This window comes from Tamandua tetradactyla, chromosome 1, assembly GCF_023851605.1.
Source record: "Tamandua tetradactyla isolate mTamTet1 chromosome 1, mTamTet1.pri, whole genome shotgun sequence".
NCBI lineage: Eukaryota > Metazoa > Chordata > Mammalia > Pilosa > Myrmecophagidae > Tamandua > Tamandua tetradactyla.
The window spans coordinates 141,070,833-141,093,402 of NC_135327.1; the positions used below are offsets into that span (position 1 = coordinate 141,070,833).

Below are 22,570 nucleotides of genomic sequence, written 5' to 3' on the forward strand. Positions count from 1 at the left end.
CATTTCATCTACATTGTTCTGTTTAGTTTAGTAGCATATAATTTCTCATAATATCCTCTCATTACCTCCTTTATTTTCTCTCTCTCTCTCTTTTTTTTTTTTTTTTTTTTTGTCAACATAACTAAGGATCCATCAATTTTATTGATTTTCTCAAAGAACCAACTTCTGGTTTTACTGATTTTCTCAATTATTTTCATGTTCTCAATTGCATTTATTTCTTCTCTAATCTTCATTATTTCTTTCCTTTTGTTTGCTTTGGGGTTAGTTTGCTGTTCTTTTGTAGTTCATCCAAATGAACAGTTAATTCCTCAACTTTTGCTTTCTTCTTTTTTAATACAGGCATTTAAAGCAATAAATTTCCTTGTTAGCACTGCCTTTGCTGCATCCCATAAATTTTGTGTTTTCATTTTATTTGCCTCGATATTTATTGATTTCTTTTGTAATTTCCTCCTTAATCTACTGGTTGTTTAAGAGTGTGTTGATTTTCTCAATTGTTTTTATGTTCTCAATTTCATTTATTTCTGCTCTAATCTTCATTTTTCTTTCCTTTTGCTTACTTTGGGGTTAATTTGCTGTTCTTTCTCTAGTTCTTCCAATTTTTACAGTTAACTCCTTGATTTTTGCTCTTTCTTCTTTTTTGATATAGACATTTAGGGCAATAAATTTCCTTCTTAGCACTGCCTTTTCTGCATCCCATAAATTTTGATATGTTGTGTTTTCATTTTCATTTGCCTCAAGATATTTATTGATTTCTTTTGTAATTTCTTCCTTGACCCACTGGTTGTTTAAGAGTGTGTTGTTGAGCCTCCATATATTTGTGAATTTTCTGGCACGCCTATTATTGATTCCCAGCTTCATTCCTTTATGATCTGAGAAAGTGTTCTGTATGATTTCAATCTTTTTAAATTTATTGAGACTTGCTTTGTGACCGAGCATATGGTCTATCTTTGAGAATGATCAATGAGCACTTGAGAAAAATGTGTATCCTGCTATTGTGGGGTGTAATGTTCTGTAAATATCTGTTAAGTCTAGTTTGTTGATTGTATTACTCAAATTCTCTGTTTCTTTATTGATTGTCTGTCTAGATGTTCTATCCATTGATGAGAGCTGGAAATTGAAATCTCCACCTATTTTGGTAGCGTTGTCTGTTTCTCCCTTCAGTGTTGTCAGTGTTTGCCTCATATATTTTGGGTTACTTGGCTCAGTGTACAAATATTTTTGATTGTTATGTCTTCTTGTTGAGTTCCTTTCATTAATACATAGCATCCTTCTTTGTCTCTTTTAATTGTTTTACATTTAACACCAAGTTTGTCGATATTAGTATAGCTATTTCCTGCTCTTTTCTGATTGTTTTTTTGCCTGAAATATCTTTCCCCCACCTTTCACTTTCAAACTATTATTGTCCCTGGGTCTAAAATGAGTCTCTTTTAGACAGCATATAGATGGCTCCTGTTTTTTAATCCTTTCTGCTATGTCTTTTAATTGGGGAGTTTATTCCATTGACATTTAATGTTATTACTGTATAGGCAATACTTTCTTCTCCCATTTTGTCTTTTGAATTTTATTATCTATTTTTTCTCTTTTTATCTTTACTAATATCTTCATTTCTACACTCTTTTCCAGACCTCTCTCTCCTGCTTTTCCTATCTTCCTGTAATTTTCCCTTTAGTATTTCTTGCAGAGCCAGTCTCTTGGTCACAGATTCACTTAGTGATTTTTTTGTCTGAAAAAAATATTTAATTTCTCCCTCATTTTTGAAGAACAGTTTTGCTGGGTATAGAATTTTTGGTTGGCAGTTTTTCTCTTTTAGAATTTTAAATATGTCATACCACTGCCTTTTTGCCTTCATGGTTTCTGCTGTGAAATCCACATATAGTCTTATCTTATTCAGCTTCTCTTGTATATGATGGATTGCTTTTCTCTTGCTGCTTTCAAAATTCTCTCTGTCTTTGACATTTGACAATCTGATTAGTGTCTTGGAGTATATTTCTTTGGATTTATTCTGTCTGGGCTACATTATACTTCTTGGATCTGTAATTTTTTTGTCTTTAATAAGAGATGGGAAATTTCAGTGATTATTTCCTCCAATAGTCTTTCTCCTTTTCCCCCTCTCTTTTCCTTCTGGGACACCCACAACATATATATATATATATTTGTGTGCTTCATGTTGTTCAATTCCCTGAGACCCTGCTCATATTTTTCCATTTTTTCCCTATTTTGTGTGTCTGATTTCAGGTGTCCAGTCCTCTAGTTCACTAATCCCTTCTTCTACTTCTTTATATCTATTACTGTAGCTTTCCATTGTTTTTTAAATCTCTTCTGCCTTTCATTCCCATAAGTTCTGTGATTTGTTTTTTCAAACCTTTTGTTCACCCAATGTCTCCTTTATATCCTTCATCAATAATTGATTTGATTTTTGATGAGATTTTCCATGTCTATTTGAACATCCTGAATTAGTTGTTTCAATTCCTGTATCTCATTTGAAGTGTTGGTTTGTTCCTTTCACTGGGCCATATCTTTGAATATCCTAGTATGGCTCACTATTTTTTGCTGCCATCTAGGCATTTGGTTTAATTAGTTTATTCTGGAGGTGGCTTCTGCTGTTTTACCTAGGGTTTCTTGCTGGATGGCTTTGTTCTCTATCTGTTCTTTGTCATTCAGTTCAACTTACTCTAGACCTCTATCATAGGTTCTGTTTAACAGATTTAAATTTCTGTTTCTTGCCCTGGGTTTATGGAGGTTTTTTTTTGGTTTTTTTTTTTGGTAGAGTGGGGTGGGGTGGGGTGGGGAGGGTCTCCTCAGATAGTCTAGGCCCCAGTCAGATTTTCCCAGGCCAACAGGGCCATGTCTCAGAAGGAGAGAATAGCCAGCATTAGTCTTCCCTGAGAGCAAGACCCAGCAACTAATCAGACTTTCCTCTGAAGCCTCTAGACTCTGTGTTTTCCCTGTCCTGCCCAGCATGTGGTACTTGTCTGCCCGTGGCTTCCCACCAGCTTAAAATGATGCAGATGCAGTGCCTTTAATTTCAGCCGACTCTCCCTACCAGGGGTGTTGTTAAGACAGAGGTGAGGTAATATGATGACTTTAATTGCTTCAGATTTACAGTCCCTGGGGCCTGGATTCCACTTGAGCTCAGCCCTGCCCCCTTTTCCTTGGGGAAGGTACACCCTTTAGGGGGTTAACTTCTTTCACCTGACTACTTTGTGTCTCAGACAAGTTTAATCCACTTTTGCTGTGGCAGTGTTGGAGGCTGAAAGCTGTTCCAGTTCTATCTAATGAGCTGTTAAGGAGTTAAAAAAAAAAAAAAGAAGCAAAAAAAAAGCCTTTTTAGAGCTAGACCCCTGTTCCTCAGGTTTGTCAATCTAGAGTTGGAATGTGGCTCTGTGTATCTCCAGTATGTGCCCCCTTTTCTTAGGGTCTAGCCCTTTTCCAGTATCTTGTGCTGTCCAACTCAAAAAGTCTCTTTTGTTGTTGTTTTTTCTATCAACCACATCCCCTCTCTGCCAGGGCAAAAACTCCTACTTTCTTTAGTACTTATTCCAGGTTTATCTGTCCTGGGGCCTGTTTTTAGTAGTCAGAATTTGTTAATTCCACAATTGGAGCTTGGTTGAACTAGGCCCTTGCTGCTAGTAAAGTCTGTTTCCTTTCCACCTTGGGAACCAGCCTGCCATGCCTGTGGGGGAGGGGCACTGGCCTCCATGGCTTGGGGGACTTACAGTTCTGTGTGGTCTCAGCAGTTCCACCTGGTCCAGTCACTGATGTTCCCCCAGCAGTTGATGGGTACTGTTTCTGACTATTTTAGCTGTTCTGGAGGACAAACTAAATTCCATACTTCACTATGTCCCCATCTTGCCCCACCCTCCAATCACAAAATCCAACTGCTTTTAAGTAACCTTTTTTGATATGATACTTACTTTAGATTTCTAATGGTCTTTATTTTGGGGAGCTTTCAGAATGATTTTTCTGCCAGTTCTAGCTAATTGTGCTAAGCTTGTTTGGGCTTCAGAGCCCTGAAGCATCTTCTGCCATTTTGATTAGGACAAGACCCCCCTCTGCTAGATTTTATATCCTTTTCTCCAAAGCATCATATCTAATACATGACGGGTTCTCAATAAATACTAGCTGGTTGACTGATCTTTTATAACTGTGAATTCTGTTCAATAATAAAAATTCTTATATTGTAGGGAGTAGGATAACATTGTTTTCAACTTATAAAATGGATGGAGTTCCAGGAACCAAGGAAAATTTAAAACAAGAAAGAATATTTAAACTATAAGAATAATCATCAAAAGAAAGAACAAGCTATAAAAAAAGACTGAAGGCTCATAGTGTCTGATAATTCCCTGTGGTAGCATCTGACAGTGTCTTGGATTACTTGAGTCAGTTCTGCTTTAAGCCTTTTAAACGCCATTACTCTTGGTGCTGAACTTTCTCTGAGTTTTAAATTAAAGAATAACTTATAAAAAGTGATTATAAAGCCTATGATACATTTGTGGTTGAATTATTCTCATCCATGGAAAATCTGAGGCACAAATATGGGTCCAAGGCTTTAATGCTAAATCAATGGCATATCCAAGAACTGAAGTCAGTATTTTCCCTCTTATATAATTCATATTTTCCTTTTGAGACATGTAACTCATTTTAAGCAGTTAAGTCTGCCAGCATGTTTCAACATAATCACTCATGAAATTCCATTTCCCCCCCCACAGATAGGATTATCATAAACACTCTGGTTTCAGTACTACAGAATCATATATACATATTTGAATGCTGTTGATTTTCTTTTCTTAGAAAGTGTTATACTAAGCTTCTTGCAAATTAAAATCTTTTACAGTAAAGAGGGGTAGAAGATATGAACATTATCAACTTTGGAGCCCATCATGAAGAAGACTTCCAAATCTCTTAGTGAGTTAAATAATTTCTTTATATCTTCTGAACTGAGTCACAGTGTGGGGACTTAATGACTACATTCCTATTTTGGGTATGTAAAGGAGACTGAGCTTCACTCAGTTTATTTAATGACTGTCACAAAAGTATGCTTTGGCCAAAACCCTGATTTAAACCGTTTCAACAGGTGGCAGCCCTCAGTCTTAAAAAAACATACCTCATGGTATATAATACCATCTCTTGACTATTAGCCTCATTAGATCCTGATTAACTCTAATGCCAATTTTTTTTTTTTTTTTTTTTTGGTCTGTTGATACCTCTGGAAAAATCTTCCTCTGTTAAGAATCATTTTCTGAAATAGTTATTTTTGGCTGCCTCAAAGGCTAAAATACAACTACTACAATTTTAAGTTATAAAATGAATATAGAACTCCAATTTTTTTGAGCCTCGTCTATCTGATGAGGGTAGAGCCACACTCCACCAAGGTGGCCTTGTTCCCACTAGGCATCAGAGCAGATGGGAGAGGTCATGGCCTGAGCACACTGACCTGGCAAATCTGGGCCTTGCCATCACAACCAAACTATGCAGAGCCTGAGACTGCCCCTCTTGGTGTGTTGCCATTCCTGCATTCCCACCCTCCCTGCCAGGATGGGGAAACCAGGATGAGCAAGCTTAGCTAAGGCCCAAACTCAGAGGAGTATACTGCTTTTAAAGATAGAGAAGATTCTATGAAGGGGAAAAAGAACAAGGGCAAGACCAAAAGCATAATTATAGCAATACTTTTATAATGAAATTTGTTACAAATTATGACAATTTGGGGGATAAGCTTTAGCCTCAAGTCAGCTCAAATGTGGCTTATTCTATAGTTTTCCCCAGTCTTCCCTCTGGAAGAAAAATCTCTTCCAAATTCCCATAACTTTTTATTTATTTTGTTTACTTGTTTACTTATTTAGCCTTTCTCACTTTCTATTTGTATTATAACTATTTATATACCTATCTTGAGGGCAGAATCCATGTCTAATTTATCTTTGTGGCCCCAACATTTGGTATGTAGAAGTTCAAAATGGGAGAGTATCTAAAGAAAATGGGGGGGGGGGGATGCCTCTTAGCATCTAAATGAGGAAAATGAGTTCTCAGAAATTGCCCTTAGAACAATCAGTCCAGTTCTTCCTGTCACTATGTTCAATAACTGCTCAGAGGCAGTGTACTGGGATGGTTACCAGCACAGGGTTTGGGGACCCACTGTCAGAGCTCAAATCCTTCGATGTAGAAATTCTGTGTCTTTGGATAATTCTGTATCTCTCTATATCTCAGCTTTTTCATCTTCAAAGTGGGAATAATATATTGCCACAATATGATACCTACTTTATAGAGCTGTTGGGTAGTATTAGGTGAGTTAATAAAAACAAAGCAATTGCATAGTACCTGCTACATAGTAAGCTCTCAGTAAATGGCAGCTCATACTATTATTTGTATTCACTTCTTCTCTACGACTATGATTGCCAACTTTTTAAAGTCATGCACCCCATAGTAAAAAAATTTTGACCAGCACCCCCAATAAATGTATATTAATGTAACTTGTAAACTACATAGACACACAACGGTTCTAATACATATTGTACATTATAAAGCATAAAATAGAAATAAAATGTCTGAAACAAAAATAAATCTAAAAAGTTCCAATATTTTCTTCACATGCTGAAATAGATTGTCTTGCTCATTTTCTGAAGTAATGCTTGGTTTCCTTAATGGCTGGATTTAACTTCCACAATTTTAAGTTATAAGTTGAATATAAAACTCCAGCTTGGGGGCCTTATATATCCCATGGGGTGTAGAGGTACACTTCACCAAAGGTGGCCTTGTTCTCACTAGACATCAGAGCAAATGAGAGTGGTTGTGACTTGATGTACTTAGCTGGGAAGTCTAGGCCTTGCTACCATAACTCATCAGTTCATCTTTGGTTGTCAGTAAACCTTGTTGACTTCCTAGCTGGGTAGATGCTGGGTATTTGATAAAAACAAGGGAATTATTTTTAAAATAAAAACATGGCAGGAAAAAAAAAAGAAATCAAAGAGGGAGGAAATTAAAGGACAGAAAGGGGTAAACACTAAAAGGGAATATATATTGGGAAAACAATAAAAGGAAAGAAGAGATGGGAAAGACCAAAACAAAGTAATTTTGAATTACATTATGTAATTAGGATTTGTGAAAAAAAAAATTCCAGAACAATTTCAGGTTTTAGATTTTATCTCCAAAATAAAAGTGAGTCAGAGTGATGCTATCCAAAGGACAATCAGGTATTTTTCTGGTAGCCTGTAGCATAACCCATATTTCTTCCATTTCTCTAAGATAAGTAAAAAAAATTGGATGCCCAGTGGCACAATTACCTGGGATTTTTTCCAGGAGCCTTTGTGGGACATAAAGAGCAGGGAAGTTGAGCTACAATAACCCCTGAAAGAGTTGATGGACTTCTGTTTGCACTGTCAGTCACCCCAGCTCAGCGCTTTTACTCTAAAGACAAAAGTACACTGTCCTCCTGTGACCTCTTTAGGAAATAATGGATTCATGAACCTCAGTGCTGCTTTGACTTCCCATTTGGGGATATAATGTAATAAGAAGTGATCTAATCAAAGGAAGCTGCTGATTTAGTAGAAAAAAATACAAGACTTGGAACTTGAAGTTATATCTGTGATTTTGAGCAAGTCATTTAACCTTATCTATAAGAGGATAATAAAAAAAACTATCTGCCTGTTTTCCAGACCTATTAGAAGACAAAAAGAAAATCTGTACTCTAAAAACCATTAGCAAGCATAACACCCTGTACAAATAGTTGCTTTGTCTGTCAGTGGCAGAACCAGAGAGATATTGGAACAACCACCAGTCTGTTGCTTTAAGACCTAGGAACACTACTTTCAATGTGATGAAGGCTTTGGGATCAAGAAATATATTCTACAGAATTTATTTGTAAATTGACAGGGTTATTAGACACCGTATGTTAATGAGCATGGAGAAATCATAGCTCCTACCTATGAGATATGTCACTACCACAACACTCAATATGAGTCAGGTGAAGTGCAATGAGCAAAGCCAAGCCATACTGCATGGAAAATGTATTCAAAACAGATTGGCTACTTAGGTTTCAGAATTTAAAAAAGCATAAACTCAGGCTATTAGTAGGACAGTGGAATTCTGATGTTTATTTTTCCTGCCTTTTTATGTTTACCTTCAGACAATCTAACTGCTTTTGTTTAACTTTTATCAAGTTTCATCTTATATAGCATAAACTAATGTTTCAGGAGAAGCTTAAGGGGTGGAAGAGGCTTCACCCCTCTTCCTATTAAAATTCAAAGGATTATCTTCCTTTTAGCACTTTCTCATAGCTCTTCTCTGTGGATGCTCAACATGAAATTAACAGAGGTATGCATTCATTTAGTGAATTGAGCAGCCTTTCAATTTTTCAAGAATGGTTCTACTCAGTGGGAGTGGGCAAGAAGCCAGGACCGGCATGGGGTGTTCTCATCATCAGCTGTTTCTCAGCCAGGAAAACATGGTACCTATGACTCCAGTCTCCCTTGGAAACTTACAGACTGTGGGGAATTTACAAGCTGTCTAATCCCACATCCTTTGAAGTCTGGCAAATTTCTTGTTCTGTTGAACTGCCTCTACATTTGGGAAAACATTAGTGTCAGGAGTGAAAGAGCTTACTGAGCATATTTTGCTCACAGCCTTTGAAGAGAGACTAGTGCCTAGGTATCTTGGCAGAGATACCTAGCAACTCCCAGTTGACTCCAGATGCCTTAGATCTTCTGTTCTGTTACAAAGCCTGGGAGACCATTTTTGGCATGGATAGCCACATAGCACAGGTTTATATAAGAAAGTTTAAAAATTTTCCAAGTTGGAGGGATGTTTTTTCAAAAATGAGGTATCAGATGCCCCCCTCCCATCTTAATTCCACCAAAGGAATTTCTTAGCTCCATCTCTCAAAATCCTGTAAAATGATTCTGAATCTGAGACCCTCTGGGATCTTCATCATCATCAGTTTTTTTCAATTATTTTCAAATGGTAGCCTGGAGTATTGGAAGAGGTAATGAATTTTCCTGAGCAATATGGACAAGAGATAAAGTACCGAGATGTCTGGATGACCACCTCCTCACACAGGAGATTTCAGAACTTCTACCACAGCAAAAGCAAAAAATTCAAGCCATTAGAAAGGGAACCTCTGTTTCTTACTTCCCTTGTAACCGTAAACATAACTTTATCCCTGGAGAAGAGGTGGAGTTATTGAAATCTCATGCTTTGATAATTTGTGGATTACTTAATCTTAGAAACCAGATTTTTTGCTATTTAGAGCCAATCCATTTAATCCGTCTTTGGCCTTATAGGTCAGTGTCTGTCAAAGGCCACAAATCAATTTTGGTTGAGTTCTAGGGAGTGAGGTCTAGCAGCTGATGAGAATGATTGATGAGAATCTTGCATAAACAACATGTTATAAATAGTCAGATAGGCTAGTAATTCAGAATAAGAGTTTACGATCAGAAAAGTCACTAGAGAGAAATTCAGTTCCTGCTATTGTGAGAAATGAACCCAGCCTTTCTTATACTCTAGAGAAACATCCAGAAGAACAGGCTGGCCACAGGCTATTCTGGGAAAGGAAGACTCATACAGGACTGGAGCTAAATAAGGTGAGTACCTGTGGGACTTTTTGACCTGAACAGCCATACAAATACTCCACATTAGCTCTAAGAGTTTTAATTCTCTAGGTAGGTGGTCTAGGGTGCAGGACTGATATTCTCCCACCCTTAGTCCCCACTTGGACCCCATATCTACAGAACCACTTGACTTAGGCTGAGAACCAAATGAACAGCAGTAGATCTTCCCTGGTGTTCTCCCAACTACGATTTGCCCCACCCAGCCACCCTCTTACCAATTCCTTTTAAGGCCTTCTCTCTACTTCCCTTTCTATTTGTAAATCCAGATAAATCTGTTACCAAAGGTCAAGTAAAAAGAATCAAAAGTTTGTAACCCAAGAGAATAGATAAGAGACTGAGAACACTGGAGATTAACTGAGAAAAGAAATTTATTATCTTAAACTTCTAAACAGTGAGATTAAAATCAAGGGTCTCAAAAAATGTCTTATTGCCTTAAGAGGACAATGAGAGAAGTAGAGGTTCCAGCATCTCTTCTGCTGCTTATACCCCATAAACAAAAGTTATCAGGTATCTTTGTGATCATCAAGTTACACCGATGTTCTGAAAGGTATCCTCAATTAAACTGCAACCTTAAAATTCATCATTGGTGCCATTTGCAGGTTATCAGTAAACCACTTGTAAGAATATAAGCCACATTCCAGGAAGAAAAAACACAAGAGTTTGTGAGGCTAATAGCTGCCACATGCCTCTTCTTTCTCCTTTGCAGTTTTAAATATAGATATTACCTACTATATTCTGGGTTGCAGGGCTTTGAAAAATACATGTCCAATTCTGCCAGTGGTACTTTTTTTCATAATTAGTAAAAGATAAGAGGAAGCCATATTTGGGGTTTGGAGAACAAAAACAGTTACTAAATCAGAATCCCCTCCCCCCTCCAAAAAAAAAAAAAACGATAAAATCTGCAAAGAGAACAAATAAAACTGCACAGGACTTGTGCATTCAGCATTACAAGGAGACAGACAACACTATGAACTTCAGATTACCTGTAAGTAAAGTGAAAATAGAAATATAGGCCAACAAAGCTCTCTTACACAAGCCTATGAAGAGGGAATGTGGGTAAAGAAATGCTTAATAGACTGTCACAAGAATAGAGGGATGACGGAAGCTTAGAGGAAGCATGGTCAAAATCACTGCCAGAAAGAGCAAGTACAATAATAAATGCCAAAATACTCAACAGGACTTATAGTTCATAACCCTATGTGACTTGGTTAATGGGAAAGGACTTGAAAATATCGAGGGTATCACAAATCTCCTGGGCAGCCAAACCAGATGCATGGGTATTATTAACTACATCTTCACCTTTGTCACCCATTCAGACCATCAACAATCCCATGAGTTTTCTTACGAACTACCTAAATGTTCTCTACTCCATTTCCTTTCTCCAACCTGACTGTCCCTGCTCTTATTCAGCTGCCATCATCCCTTCTCTGAACTACAACAAAAACTTCTTAATTTATATCCCCACCTTCAGTCTTGATAGCTGTCCTCTCTCCTCTCTAGAGGCCCTCCAACATAACTTTCACATTTGTTAGTAGAGTGATTTTCTAACAGATAAGCTTTCCCTAATATCCCCATGCCGGAATAGGTGCCTTGAGTGAATCTTTCCAAAGCTTCCTACATGCCTTTCTCACAGCATAATGGCTAAGAGTGCCACTCTGGAATTACACATTTTATACACTCATTTCATAACTTGGGGCAAGATCCTCAGCTTCTGTAAATGTGAAACTATTACCTACCTCATAAGGTAATTATGGGAATGAAACAAATTCATACATGATACTTAGAACAGCACCTGGCAGGTAGTAGGTGCCAAATCAATATTAGCTAACCATCACCACATGGTATTAGTTGCCTGATCCACTAGACCTAGCTGCATCTCTCTCTTTTTTTTAATTTTGAAGAGATTTCTTTATTTAAAAAATGAACAGATCATCTCAGTGTCCACTAGATAGAAAGTCCAGTCTAAAGTGTTTTACAACACAAAGTTTTTTAAGTGTAAAAAGTAAATAATTGGGTTTATTCCATTGGTTCTAGCAAAACAATGTAAAACAACTTCTAATTTATATGTGTGGCAACATCCAAATGAAACCAATTCTTTTGCAAAACTTGACAGTCTATTATTAAAATTCATTTTAAAAAGCAGAAGGAAAAATTTCTTGAGAAATATTCAATTACTGCTGTATCAGAAATCTCTTACAAAATGTGTGTGTGCCAAAAGCACAAAATAATTTTGGCTTGACATATTCATTGAACGTCTAATTTTCTTGGAAAAGAAGAACTAGAATTGGAGAAAGTAATTAAATCCAAGTCTTAAAAGTCGCTACATCTGAGGAGCAAGACACTCAGTCTGCATGTGCTGTGGTTTTCAGTGAAACATTAAAATGAGGTAATTTTTTATTCTTATTAAGTTATGACTCTTGCAAAACATAACCATGGTGAAAATGTTTCTTCATTTTCTTATTAAATGAATTAGGTGTAGAATATTTTCAATGTCTTGTGCTAAAAAGAGGATCTCCTAGCACTCATTACCTTTTATATGTAATGAAAGAGGAAAAAAAGCTGATAAATTGTGGATAATCTAAGCCTCTCAATTTAATTACCTTATTTTATTCCCTTCCTTTCTTTTTTATAAATTCAGATAAAGAATTGTGAAATTGGCTTACATGTCATTTTTCTTCTTTTGGAACTTAATAATTGTGATGGAGGAGCCAAGGAGGGGAAAAATTACCACATGCCCATTAGTGTGAACCTTGGAAGAGGCAAAACTGTAAAACGCACACACACACACAACACACACACACATGCACCAAAAGTAGGGAGGAGAAAAAGAGGGATGATGAGAAAGAGAAAAAAAATTTTATGTGAACTTGAACAGAACAGCTGATCTTGTGCAACTAATAGTTTAAAAATTCTGTATTTTCATGCTCCTGTGACCCCCCTTTTTTATTTTCTCTTTTAGATGACTAAAATAATTTTTCAAGGATTAGATTTTAAAAGCTATGCAAAACTCAGATAGCTTATGATAATAGAATAGAATATGGATAATTACTTTAATCTAAAATTTCAGAATACTGGAAATAAGTATAATTTTCAACCTCTAAGGAGTGAAAAGAAAAATGCCTAAAACCCTAGAAGCAATGAGAAATGGCATTAAACACTGTCCTCCAGATACTTATCTTCAGGCTTTGGTCAATTCATTCTTATACCAAGGAGCCTTTAAAAAATTAATGTGGGGATGCAAGGGTAGTTCAGTGGTAGAATTCTCACCTGTCAGGCAGGAGACCTGGGTTAGATTCCCAGCCCATGCACTTCTCTGCCCTCCCCAACAACAACAACAAAACTCAACAAATGGTGCTGCAATAATGAGATAGTCACATGGAAAAAGAATGAAATGTGATCCCCACCATAAAGCATACAAAAATAAAATTAATGTATGGTAGGCTTCAATAGTTCTGAATGACTTGTAGTTATAAACATGTTGACCATGTATAATTGATCACTATATAAGAAGTATAACTTAATATTATTAATATTAGAAATATCATTTCTAATATGAACTTTTATTTTAATAATCTTTGGTCTACCACCATTAGATCATACTCATGGATAAACCTTCATGTAATTGCATGATTCATCCTTAAATAAACTGCAGTAGGTAAGTCATTATGATTTAACCTTTGAGGAAACTTTTTTTTTCCTAGTACCTTAGATGCATCTAAATGTTTTGTAGCCACTTTTGTGATTATACAGTTATAAAAGCTCCCAGTCTTCTCTGGGATCTTTTTTTTTTTTTTAAGGAGATCGTATCAGTCTGGATTCTCCACAGAAACAAAACTAACAATACATGTGTGTGTGCATATGTGTATAAAGACATTTTTTATAAGGAATTGGCTCATGTCATTGTAGGGGCTGACAAGTCTGAATTCTGTGCAACAGGATGGAGGCTGTAAAATTCTGGGAGGAGTGATATTGATGTCTGTAGGGAAGGCCGGGGAGGCCGGAGGGTGTAGACTCCAGGCAGAATTCCTTCTGATTCTTGAAACCCTTAGTTCTTGCTTTTAAGACCTCGGACTGTTTAGATGAGGCCCACACTGCTGAGGATAGTCTCCTCAACTTAAGTCAACCAATTGTAGATGCTAATCCCATCTATGAAATACTGCCACATGACAGCTAGGCCAGTGTTTGACCAAATAACTGGACATCATAACCTACCCAAATTGACAAATATAATTTACCATCAAAGAGAGTGTTTATTCTTTTTAACTCTTTAGACAGTTAAATAGTCTACTAGATAGATTCCTTAGGGACTTATTACAACCTTAGTACACAGTGTCCAAAATTGGGGGAAATTGACATTGCTTGACACTAATACCTATTATAAGAGATTTCTTAAGTGTTACATTTTTCTCTTAGATATCATTACATTGTCCAGACAATGAAATACAGAAAAAATCTGAAAAAAAATTTTCCTACTAAGTCATGTGGTCAGTCAAGCATTTGAAATGGCAATTATAAATTTCCACAAAACTGAAGTTACATTAGTTTTCTGAGAAACTATAGGACCTCTGGCCAATGCTTAAAGCACTCTGAGTCTTAAGAAAAAAGACTTAGTTTTTTCACATGTAAAATTAGGGCATAGACTTAGATTGTTCTAAGGTTTCTTCACTGCTAGAAGTCTAGAATTCTATGCTAAATTTTAGAGTTTTATATAACCTGGCACCCTCTACAGCCCATGAGTTTCTATGGGCAGTAACAAAGAATTAATCCAAGCTATCCACAATCTCGTGGGAATCCCTGAGCACATAATTGTACTATGCACATCGCAACACCCTATGTGATCCCTTTGCCCCCTGGCATCATCCTTCTATTGATGTGCAGAGTATTTTAACACTCTCATCTTAGTCATGATAAAACTTCTTATAATGTCTACCTCAAATCCATGGAAGACTACTGTGATAGTTAATTTCATGTGTCAAATTGGCTAAGTTAGGGTGTCCAGTTGTTTGGTCAAGCAAGCACTGGCCTAATTATTACTATGAGAGTATTTCATAGATGGATTGCGTCTATAATCAATTGATTATATCTATGGCTGACTGCATCTTAAAATCAGCAAAGGAAGTTGCCCTGAGCATTGAGAGCAATCTCTTCAATCAGTTGGAGCTCAAAAGTGAGATTTCAGAAGTCAGAAAGAATTCTCTATTTCAGAGAGCTAGCTTCCCCTGGGGAATTCACCTTCACCTTTATTGGAGTTACCAGCTTCCAGCCTGCCCTACTGAATTTGGACTTGCCAGCCTCCATGGTTGCATGAGCCAATTCTATAATAAATCTTACATATATTCTGTTTTCTCTGGGGATCACTGATTCATACATCGATTTAACCTCAAGTTAGCCATGCTCTGGACTTCTCAGTTGTCATGTGGATTATCTTTCCACATATGGGATAAATCATTTTATCTCAGTAAGAAAGTTTCTTTTTTTCTCTCATTTAGCCCCAGTTTTCCTAAGTGGTTGGATTTTGAACTCTCAGGACACAATTACATTGTGATGTTACATTTCCAGTCCACTTATTTTTTCTAATGTGGCCCTCAAAGTTTAAGTTTGTACTTAATTTTTGATCTTAGTTCTTTAACAGAAAACTTTAATTGTCTTACCTGAATTCCCTCATTGGTGATTTTATAACACTCAGATAGAGAAAGTTCCTTTAACTTTTTATGTCTGGAAAGTGTTATCAAACCCTAAAAATATTTAATAGAAAGATCATTGTATGATTAGAATTTAGTATGGAAGGTGTATTTCCAATGAGTTAATAACCATTAATGCAAATTAAAATATTTAGCTTATGTCTTATATTTTCTTACATTTAACAGAGCATAAGATACACTTTGATTAGGCAATGCCATTAAATACAATTTTCAGGTTGTCTCTAATTTTTGAAAAAAAGTATACAGAATCCCAGAGCCAGAAAACTCCTTAGGAGGTTATCGTCTTACTATCTCCTCTAGGTGAATATTATCTGAATCAATATAGACAATCTCAAAGAGCTCTAAATCTTACCTACAACTTTAAAGATGCTTCATGTGGCTAATGAATCTGTCAGTAAATTCTTATACATACCTAACTTAAAGATATAAAAAACTTCTAAATAATTTTATTGTGTTTAATTCCTTAAAGAGAGAGACACCATATCTTTGTATGAAGGCCTATAGACAGATAATCATTCACCGAAAACCAACTCCTTTTTCAGGTTAAAAACTTTGTGTCTTCTTATTAAAACAAAGGATTAAATTGTACTTTCAGCCCTTAAATTTTTATATGTGGTTTTGTTGGCCCATTTCTGTACTTTTCCCCCCAATTTGACAAAACACTCAAATATGGAACTGACTAGTGTGGATTATAGATGCCATCCTCCTGTTTTGCATTCAGTATCACATTACTTTTATAATTCCAATAGATATGCTTCCTAGACATGATGGACTTGGGCTGTTTCTTTCTGTTCTGTGTTCCCAGAGCTGACTACTGGGAAAATACATAAACAATATATGGATTTGTACTATTTGCATTGTATTTATAGGACTGGTTTACATTTTACTGATCTAAAATACAACATTTGAACCTAAAATTCAAGTCGAAAATGAGTCATACAAATTTCAGGTCCTGTTTTTATTTTCCTACACACAGATTAGACACAGATCTCATCTTTTCATTTCTCAAAAAAAGTCCGTCTCAAGGAAAAGCGGGCTTGAAATTCTACTTGACTTAAGCCAATGTTTTAACCTCAATTTCTAAATTCATTTAACAAATCTGTACACCACTGAAAAATAAAATCCGGGCAGGCCACGGTGGCTCAGTAGGCAGAGTTCTTGCCTGCCATGCCAGAGACCCAGGTTTGATTCCTGGTGCCTGCCCATGTAAGATAAATAAAATAAAATCACTCTGTTCATTCTCTTAGTTTTATTGTAAATGTGGATTATTCAGCTAGGAACACATTTTATGCCTCCTTGCTTTTCAAAGCAAGAATGACTGAACCCTGTGGAGCCATTGCATGTAGTCTGGGTTCCAGATGTTGATGTTATTTTATTCGTATTAGACAAATTGGAAGAGTTTAAATATTTCCCCCAATGAAAGCCAAATTATTTGAACAAAAACATTGAAATGCAAAGTTTGTCTCTTTGCCCTATATTGGTAATAGCTAAATATGTTTTATTCTCCTATGGAGAATTTGTCTTAAGAAACTGCCTCTGATGTTTTCACTTAGATTTCACTTTTATATTTGGCCAAGTCAGTAAATGCAATGCACTTGTATGACATTTAACTGCCTATATTCTCTTTACTTTATTCAAAATTATTAAAAAATAAAATATGAAATGGAATGCCATGTTTTATCGCCATAGTTCATTAAAATTTATGGCCTCAAAATTGAATTAACATCATTAGCCATTCAGGAAATGTAAATCAAAACCATAGTGATGTACCACTTTACACCTACTATAATAGCTTTTCTAAGAGACAGATAAGAACAAATGATGATAAAAACTTGGAGAAATTTGAGTGCTCAGACATTCCTGATGGGAATATAAAATGATGCAGCTACTTTAGATCTCACAGTTGCACAAAAAATTAAACATAGAGTTAACATATGACCCAGAAAATTCAGCCCCTCGCTATATAACCAGGAGAAATGAAAATATATGTTCATGGAAAAATTTGTAAATGAATATTCATAGCAGTATTATTCCATAACAGCCAAAAAGTAGAAATAACAAAATGTTCCATCAATGGATGGACGAACAAGCAAAATGTGTTATATCCATATTAAAGAGAAGTACTAATATATGCTACAATGTGGATGAACCTTAAGAATATTATAGTATGAGAAAGAAGCAAGGCTCGAAAGGTGTTCTAGTTTCCTAGCTGCCAGAATGCAATATACCGGAAACGGAATTCCTTTTAAAATCTGCTTCCAGTCAAAACCATTAGTCAATTTTGCTAGATTTTCTGCCATTTTAAAACAAGTATCACCTTCCTTCCAGTTTGGAATAACATGTGCCTCATTTCTGTCTAGAGCTTTGTCACAGGTATCTTTAGAGTCCACATTTCTACGAACAGTCTCTTCAGAGCATTCCAAGACTTCTCTATCAAGCTCCTCAGAACTCCTTCAAAATCTTCCCCTTATTCACTTAAAAAGCCATTCTAGCATGTTTGATGTTTGCAAACCACAGCAGCACCACACTGTCTGGTACCAGAATCTGTTCTAGTTTGCTAGCTGCCAGAATGCAATATGCCAGAAACAGAATGGCTTTTAAAAAGGGAAATTTAATAAGTTGCTAGTTTACAGTTCTAAGGCCGAGAAAATGTCCCTATTAAAACAAGTCTATGGAAATGTCCAATCTAAGGCATCCAGGGAAAGATATCTTGGTTCAAGAAGCCCAATGATGTTCGGGCTTTCTCTCTCAACAAGTGAGAAGGCACATAGCGGACACGGTCAGGGTTTCTCTCTCATCTGGAAAGCCACCTGGCAAACACGGTGTCATCTGCCAGCTTTCTCTCCTGGCTTCCTGTTTCATGAAGCTCCCCTGGGAGGCATTTTCCTTCTTCATCTCCAAAGGTCACTGGCTGGTGGACTCTCTGCTTCTCATGGCTACGTTATTCTGCTCTCTCAGAATCTCCTCCTTTCTCCAAAATGTTTGCTCTTTTATAGGATTCCAGTAAAGTAATCAAGATCCACCTGGAATGGGTGGGGACACATCACCACCTGATCCAGCATAACAACCACTCTTGATTGAGTCACATCTCCAGGGAGATGATCCAATTAAAGTTTCAAACATATAGTACTGAATAGGGATTAGAATTAAAACATGGCTTTTCTAGGGTACATACATCCTTTCAAGTATGTAGGGTACATACATACTCTTTGTGTGGCACAAAAGGCCACATATTGTATTATTCCATTTATCTGAAAAATCCATAATAGGCAAATCTACCAAGTCAGAAAGTAAAGCTGTGTTTGCGTAGGGTGGGCAGGAGTTGGCACTGGGGGCAGGGCTAGGGGTTTCTTTCTGGTATAACGAAAATAGTCTGGAATTAGATTGTGGTGATGTTTGTGCAACTCCATGAATATACTAAAAACCACTGAATTGTATACTTTAAGTGGGTGAATTTTATGGTATGTGAATTATATATCAATAAAGATGTTTTAAAAATGGAATGATTGATGTAATAATTGTATATCTAAATAAAAGTTAGCAAACTATTCCTACAGCATCCTTCAGTCCAAGATGAATACAAAAATTGTCCCCTTGCATATATTTTTGTAAGGGAGTATTAGACCTGGATGATCAAACCATTTAGCAAGACAGGGAGTAAGCAATGTTCTTATGTTCATGTGTTGGACGAGTTATCCTAAGGCCCTACTGCTGTAAGTAAATACAACTTTGTAACTGAGAAGCAACAAATTGAAGCCAGCTGGAGGGGACAAGGGCTCCAGTAAAAACTGCTTCATGCAGGTTATTGGAGGCCAACTTCTCTGAACAAATGAGATATACTAATTCCAAACAGGATTCACTATTTTTTTTTCCTTTAAGCATTTTATTTTATTTTATAATGATTTCAGACTTAGAGGACAGCCACAAAAATAGTACAAAACCCATAAGAGCACTCCACTGGAGATACCCACCCCCACTCAGATACCCAAATACCCAGATCTGCCAATTTTAACATTTTAGCACAATTCACATTTGCCATATCATTCTGTCTATCCATATAATTATTAATCCATCTATCTGTCTAGTTATCCATGTATCTTTATATCTGTCCTTCTATATTATGAAATTTGAGAGTACATTGTACACATCATGCTCCTTGAACATATCATGCTTCCTTGTACATTTCTTTTTTTTTTTATTAATTAAAAAAAGAATTAACAAAACAATTAGAAATCATTCCAATCTACATTCCTTGTACATTTCTTAAGAACAAGGATATTCACCTTTGTGCCCACCTTAAGTATAATTACCAAGTTCAAGAAATTTGACATTTGATATATCGCTTACAGTCTATACTCCACCTTTTTTCATTGCCCCAATAGTGTCCTTTTGAACCTTTTCTCCTCCATTATTTGATCCCATGCAGGATTATATATCGAATTTAACTGTCCTTGTTTCTTTTGTTGCTCTTTATTCTTTTTAATTGTGTGAACATATATACAACATAAACTTTGCCATCTCCACCACTCCCAAGCATACCATTGTGATTAATCATATTCACAATGTTGTGCTTGTAATCTCACCACCACACATCACCAGAACTTTTCCATCACCCCAAACAGAAAACCTAAACCCATTATGCCTTCATTACCCACTCTCCCTGCTCCCAGCCCCTCGTAACCTATATTCATACCTTCTGTCTCTATGATTTTGCATATTGTAGCTACTTCATATAAGTGAAATCATACCATATCTGTCCCATGTGTCTTACTTATTTCAGTGAACATCATGTCCTCAAGGTTCATCCATATTGTGGTGTATGTCAGAACTTGGTTCCTTTTCAAGGTTGTGTAATATTCTGTTGTATGAAATACCACATTTTGTTTGCAGTATTCATTCTTTAATGGCTTTTTAGCTCGGAAGCTTTTCAGATTAGTGACCTGAAGAACTGTCAGAGCCAGCTAAGTAATGCTCTGTTTGCACTGTGAGGTTCACAAGTGCTCCAAATTAGGAGGTGTTCTCTGAAACAAGTGTTCTCTCCAACATTCTACAGAATTTCTTTATAGTTTTAAAAAGTCTTAAATCTCAGCTCTGGGCAAAATTTACCCATTCTTAATTCATTATTCATTTGATAAATATTTATTTAGCATAATATTGATTAGGCTCTGTGACAAAAACTGGGTCTTTAAAGGTCAGTAAGATCCCATGTTTACTGTCAAGCCATAGAAGACAGACGTGTTCAGTGGATCAGTACAGTCCAGTGAAAGGTAAATGCTCTGCACAGTGATGCTAGGAAAGAAAGGAGATGAGCCAGCCACAGTGAGTTAGAGAAGACAGACTACATGGAGGAGAGTCATAAAGGGGGAAGTAGAAGGTGCCAAGAAGATTATGGAGGTAAAGACTTTGTGGGCAGAAGGAACAGGATGTTCAAAGGCGTGAAAGTAGGAAACAGTATGGCATGTATGGGGAACTACCCAGCATGGCATGCATGTATAGTATGTTTTTTAAGGATCATCTAATTTGCTGGTCCTAAAAGTCTCTTAAGGAAGAACTCTAGGGTTTTGTTATTTTATTACCTTGTTAAGTGCTTGGGATAAAAGTCTTGGGGAGTGACTGGGAAGAGTGGAAAGAGAAGAAAGAGGAGCCAGCAAGATGGAGAATAACTGGGCTTCTATGGGGCAAAGGGCAGGTTGATGCTTGCTTTTCAGGGAGGTCGTGGTCTCATTAAATATAAACCTACCTTCATCTCCAAAAGCCAGCCAAACTCATGAATGCTTTACAGGAAAGAGCTTTTGGTTTTATTTTCCAGAAGCTTAAGAAAGGGCTAAATTTTGTAATTGGATCAAACACAAAGGAAAGTACCTGCTGTGGCAGCCTGGATTCCAAGCAGTACAGGAGGGTCACTTCAACTAAGGTATGAGCCCCAGGAATTCACAGTAACCCTCTACAAGCCATAAAATTGAGGGACCTGGGTCTGAGGGGCTTGGGAGGCCCCAATGGAAAATTGGCTTATTTTATAGTTCTGGTATTAGGTCCATTGATGGGAATGTCAAGACATAAGGCTCAAAAGGAAGCAGGCATCAAGTTGCAGAGAGCTTTGTATGTTATTCTAAGGTATTTGGACATTACCTTATGTTACAAAGTTAAAGGAGACATCATATCTAGCAGGAAAGAATGAGGCATGTGTTTCAAGAGAGGTATAGAGACTACAGAGCAGGGGGCAATTGCTTCCGGTTGGGTGGAACAAAGAGATGCAGTCTAGAAAAGACTCATGGAGGAAGAAATATTTGAATTGAGCCTTAAAGAATGAGTAAGATTTTGACAAGTGAAATAATGGAAACAATGTTTCAGGCTAAGGAAACCACCATGAACTTCATCTGGAAAGTATGAGTTTGGTTTAGGGTCCTGGGAGTAGTGAGAGGGAAGACTAAATACTGCCAGGAACAAATACATGTGCACAAAGACATTTGGGAGCAGATGAATCCTTGAAAACTGTACTCTCCTCCTCCACCCCAATTTTACATCTGGAATTGTTTTGCTGATGTAGATAGACATAGGCAATGAATTAGTTACCAAATGTTGGAATGGAGAGTGTATGTACTTACTGTATGGCTGAGTTACACTTTCCTAGCTTAGAATATCACCAACAGAAACGTAAAATATCCCTCCCCTAACTTTTTATTTTGAAAATATTCAAATCTGCAGAAAAGTTCAAAAAATGGTACAAGGAATACCAATACACCCTTCACTTAAATACAATTATAAACATTTTGCCACATTTGCTTGTTTCTGTGTACATGAATATGCATGGTTTTACATATATATAAATATAGATTTATGTATATATATAGTTATGCATATATAGTTATATATTAATATGTGCATATATATATTTTGTATATTCCCTGAAGCATTTGAAAATAAGTTTCAGATGCCATAATGCGAAATATTCTGCATACATCTCATTAAGAATAAAGACAGTTTCCTTATAATCATATAGTATTATGACATGTAAGAAAATAATATCATCTAATATAAAGTCAATATCCAAATTGTTGTTGTTTTATCCAGGATTGGGTCAGAGTTCACACATTGCTTTTGGTTCCCTTGTCTCTTTAGCCTCCCTTTTTTTTCAATCTTACAATTTTATCTTTCAAGACACTGACTTTTTTGAAGCCCAGGCCAGTTATTATGAGAATATCCCACATTTTGGATTTTTCTGATTGTTCCTTATAATTAGATTCTAGGTAAATATTTTTTGCAAGAATATCA

The 22,570-nt window shown here is 36.4% G+C and overlaps 2 protein-coding genes across 17 annotated transcripts in view; one reads left to right on the forward strand and one right to left on the reverse strand.

Moving 5' to 3' along the window:
- FAM185A (family with sequence similarity 185 member A) overlaps nucleotides 1-22,570 on the forward strand; it is a 180,376-nt gene that overhangs the window by 140,653 nt on the left and 17,153 nt on the right. The window contains exons 8-9 of one of the 2 annotated variants that reach the window (XR_013174062.1): nucleotides 4,835-4,905; nucleotides 9,493-9,569. The gene's annotated coding sequence lies outside the window, so the exon portion shown is untranslated. Of the gene's footprint in view, nucleotides 1-4,834; nucleotides 4,906-9,492; nucleotides 9,570-22,570 lie in introns of those variants that run through there. The other variant, XR_013174061.1, reaches the window with a different exon arrangement.
- The window catches only part of FBXL13 (F-box and leucine rich repeat protein 13), a 309,023-nt gene that overhangs the window by 39,852 nt on the left and 246,601 nt on the right, over nucleotides 1-22,570 (reverse strand). For 13 of the 15 annotated variants that reach the window (XR_013173955.1, XR_013174037.1, XM_077155879.1 and 10 more), the window contains one exon: nucleotides 15,248-15,331. The exons of the other annotated variants lie outside the window; for them this stretch is intronic. Coding sequence is in view for 11 of the 13 variants with exons in the window: in XM_077155879.1 (XP_077011994.1) it covers nucleotides 15,248-15,331 (84 nt within the window). In the remaining 2 variants the exon portion in view is untranslated. The remainder of the gene's footprint in view (nucleotides 1-15,247; nucleotides 15,332-22,570) is intronic. 15 annotated transcript variants of the gene reach the window in all.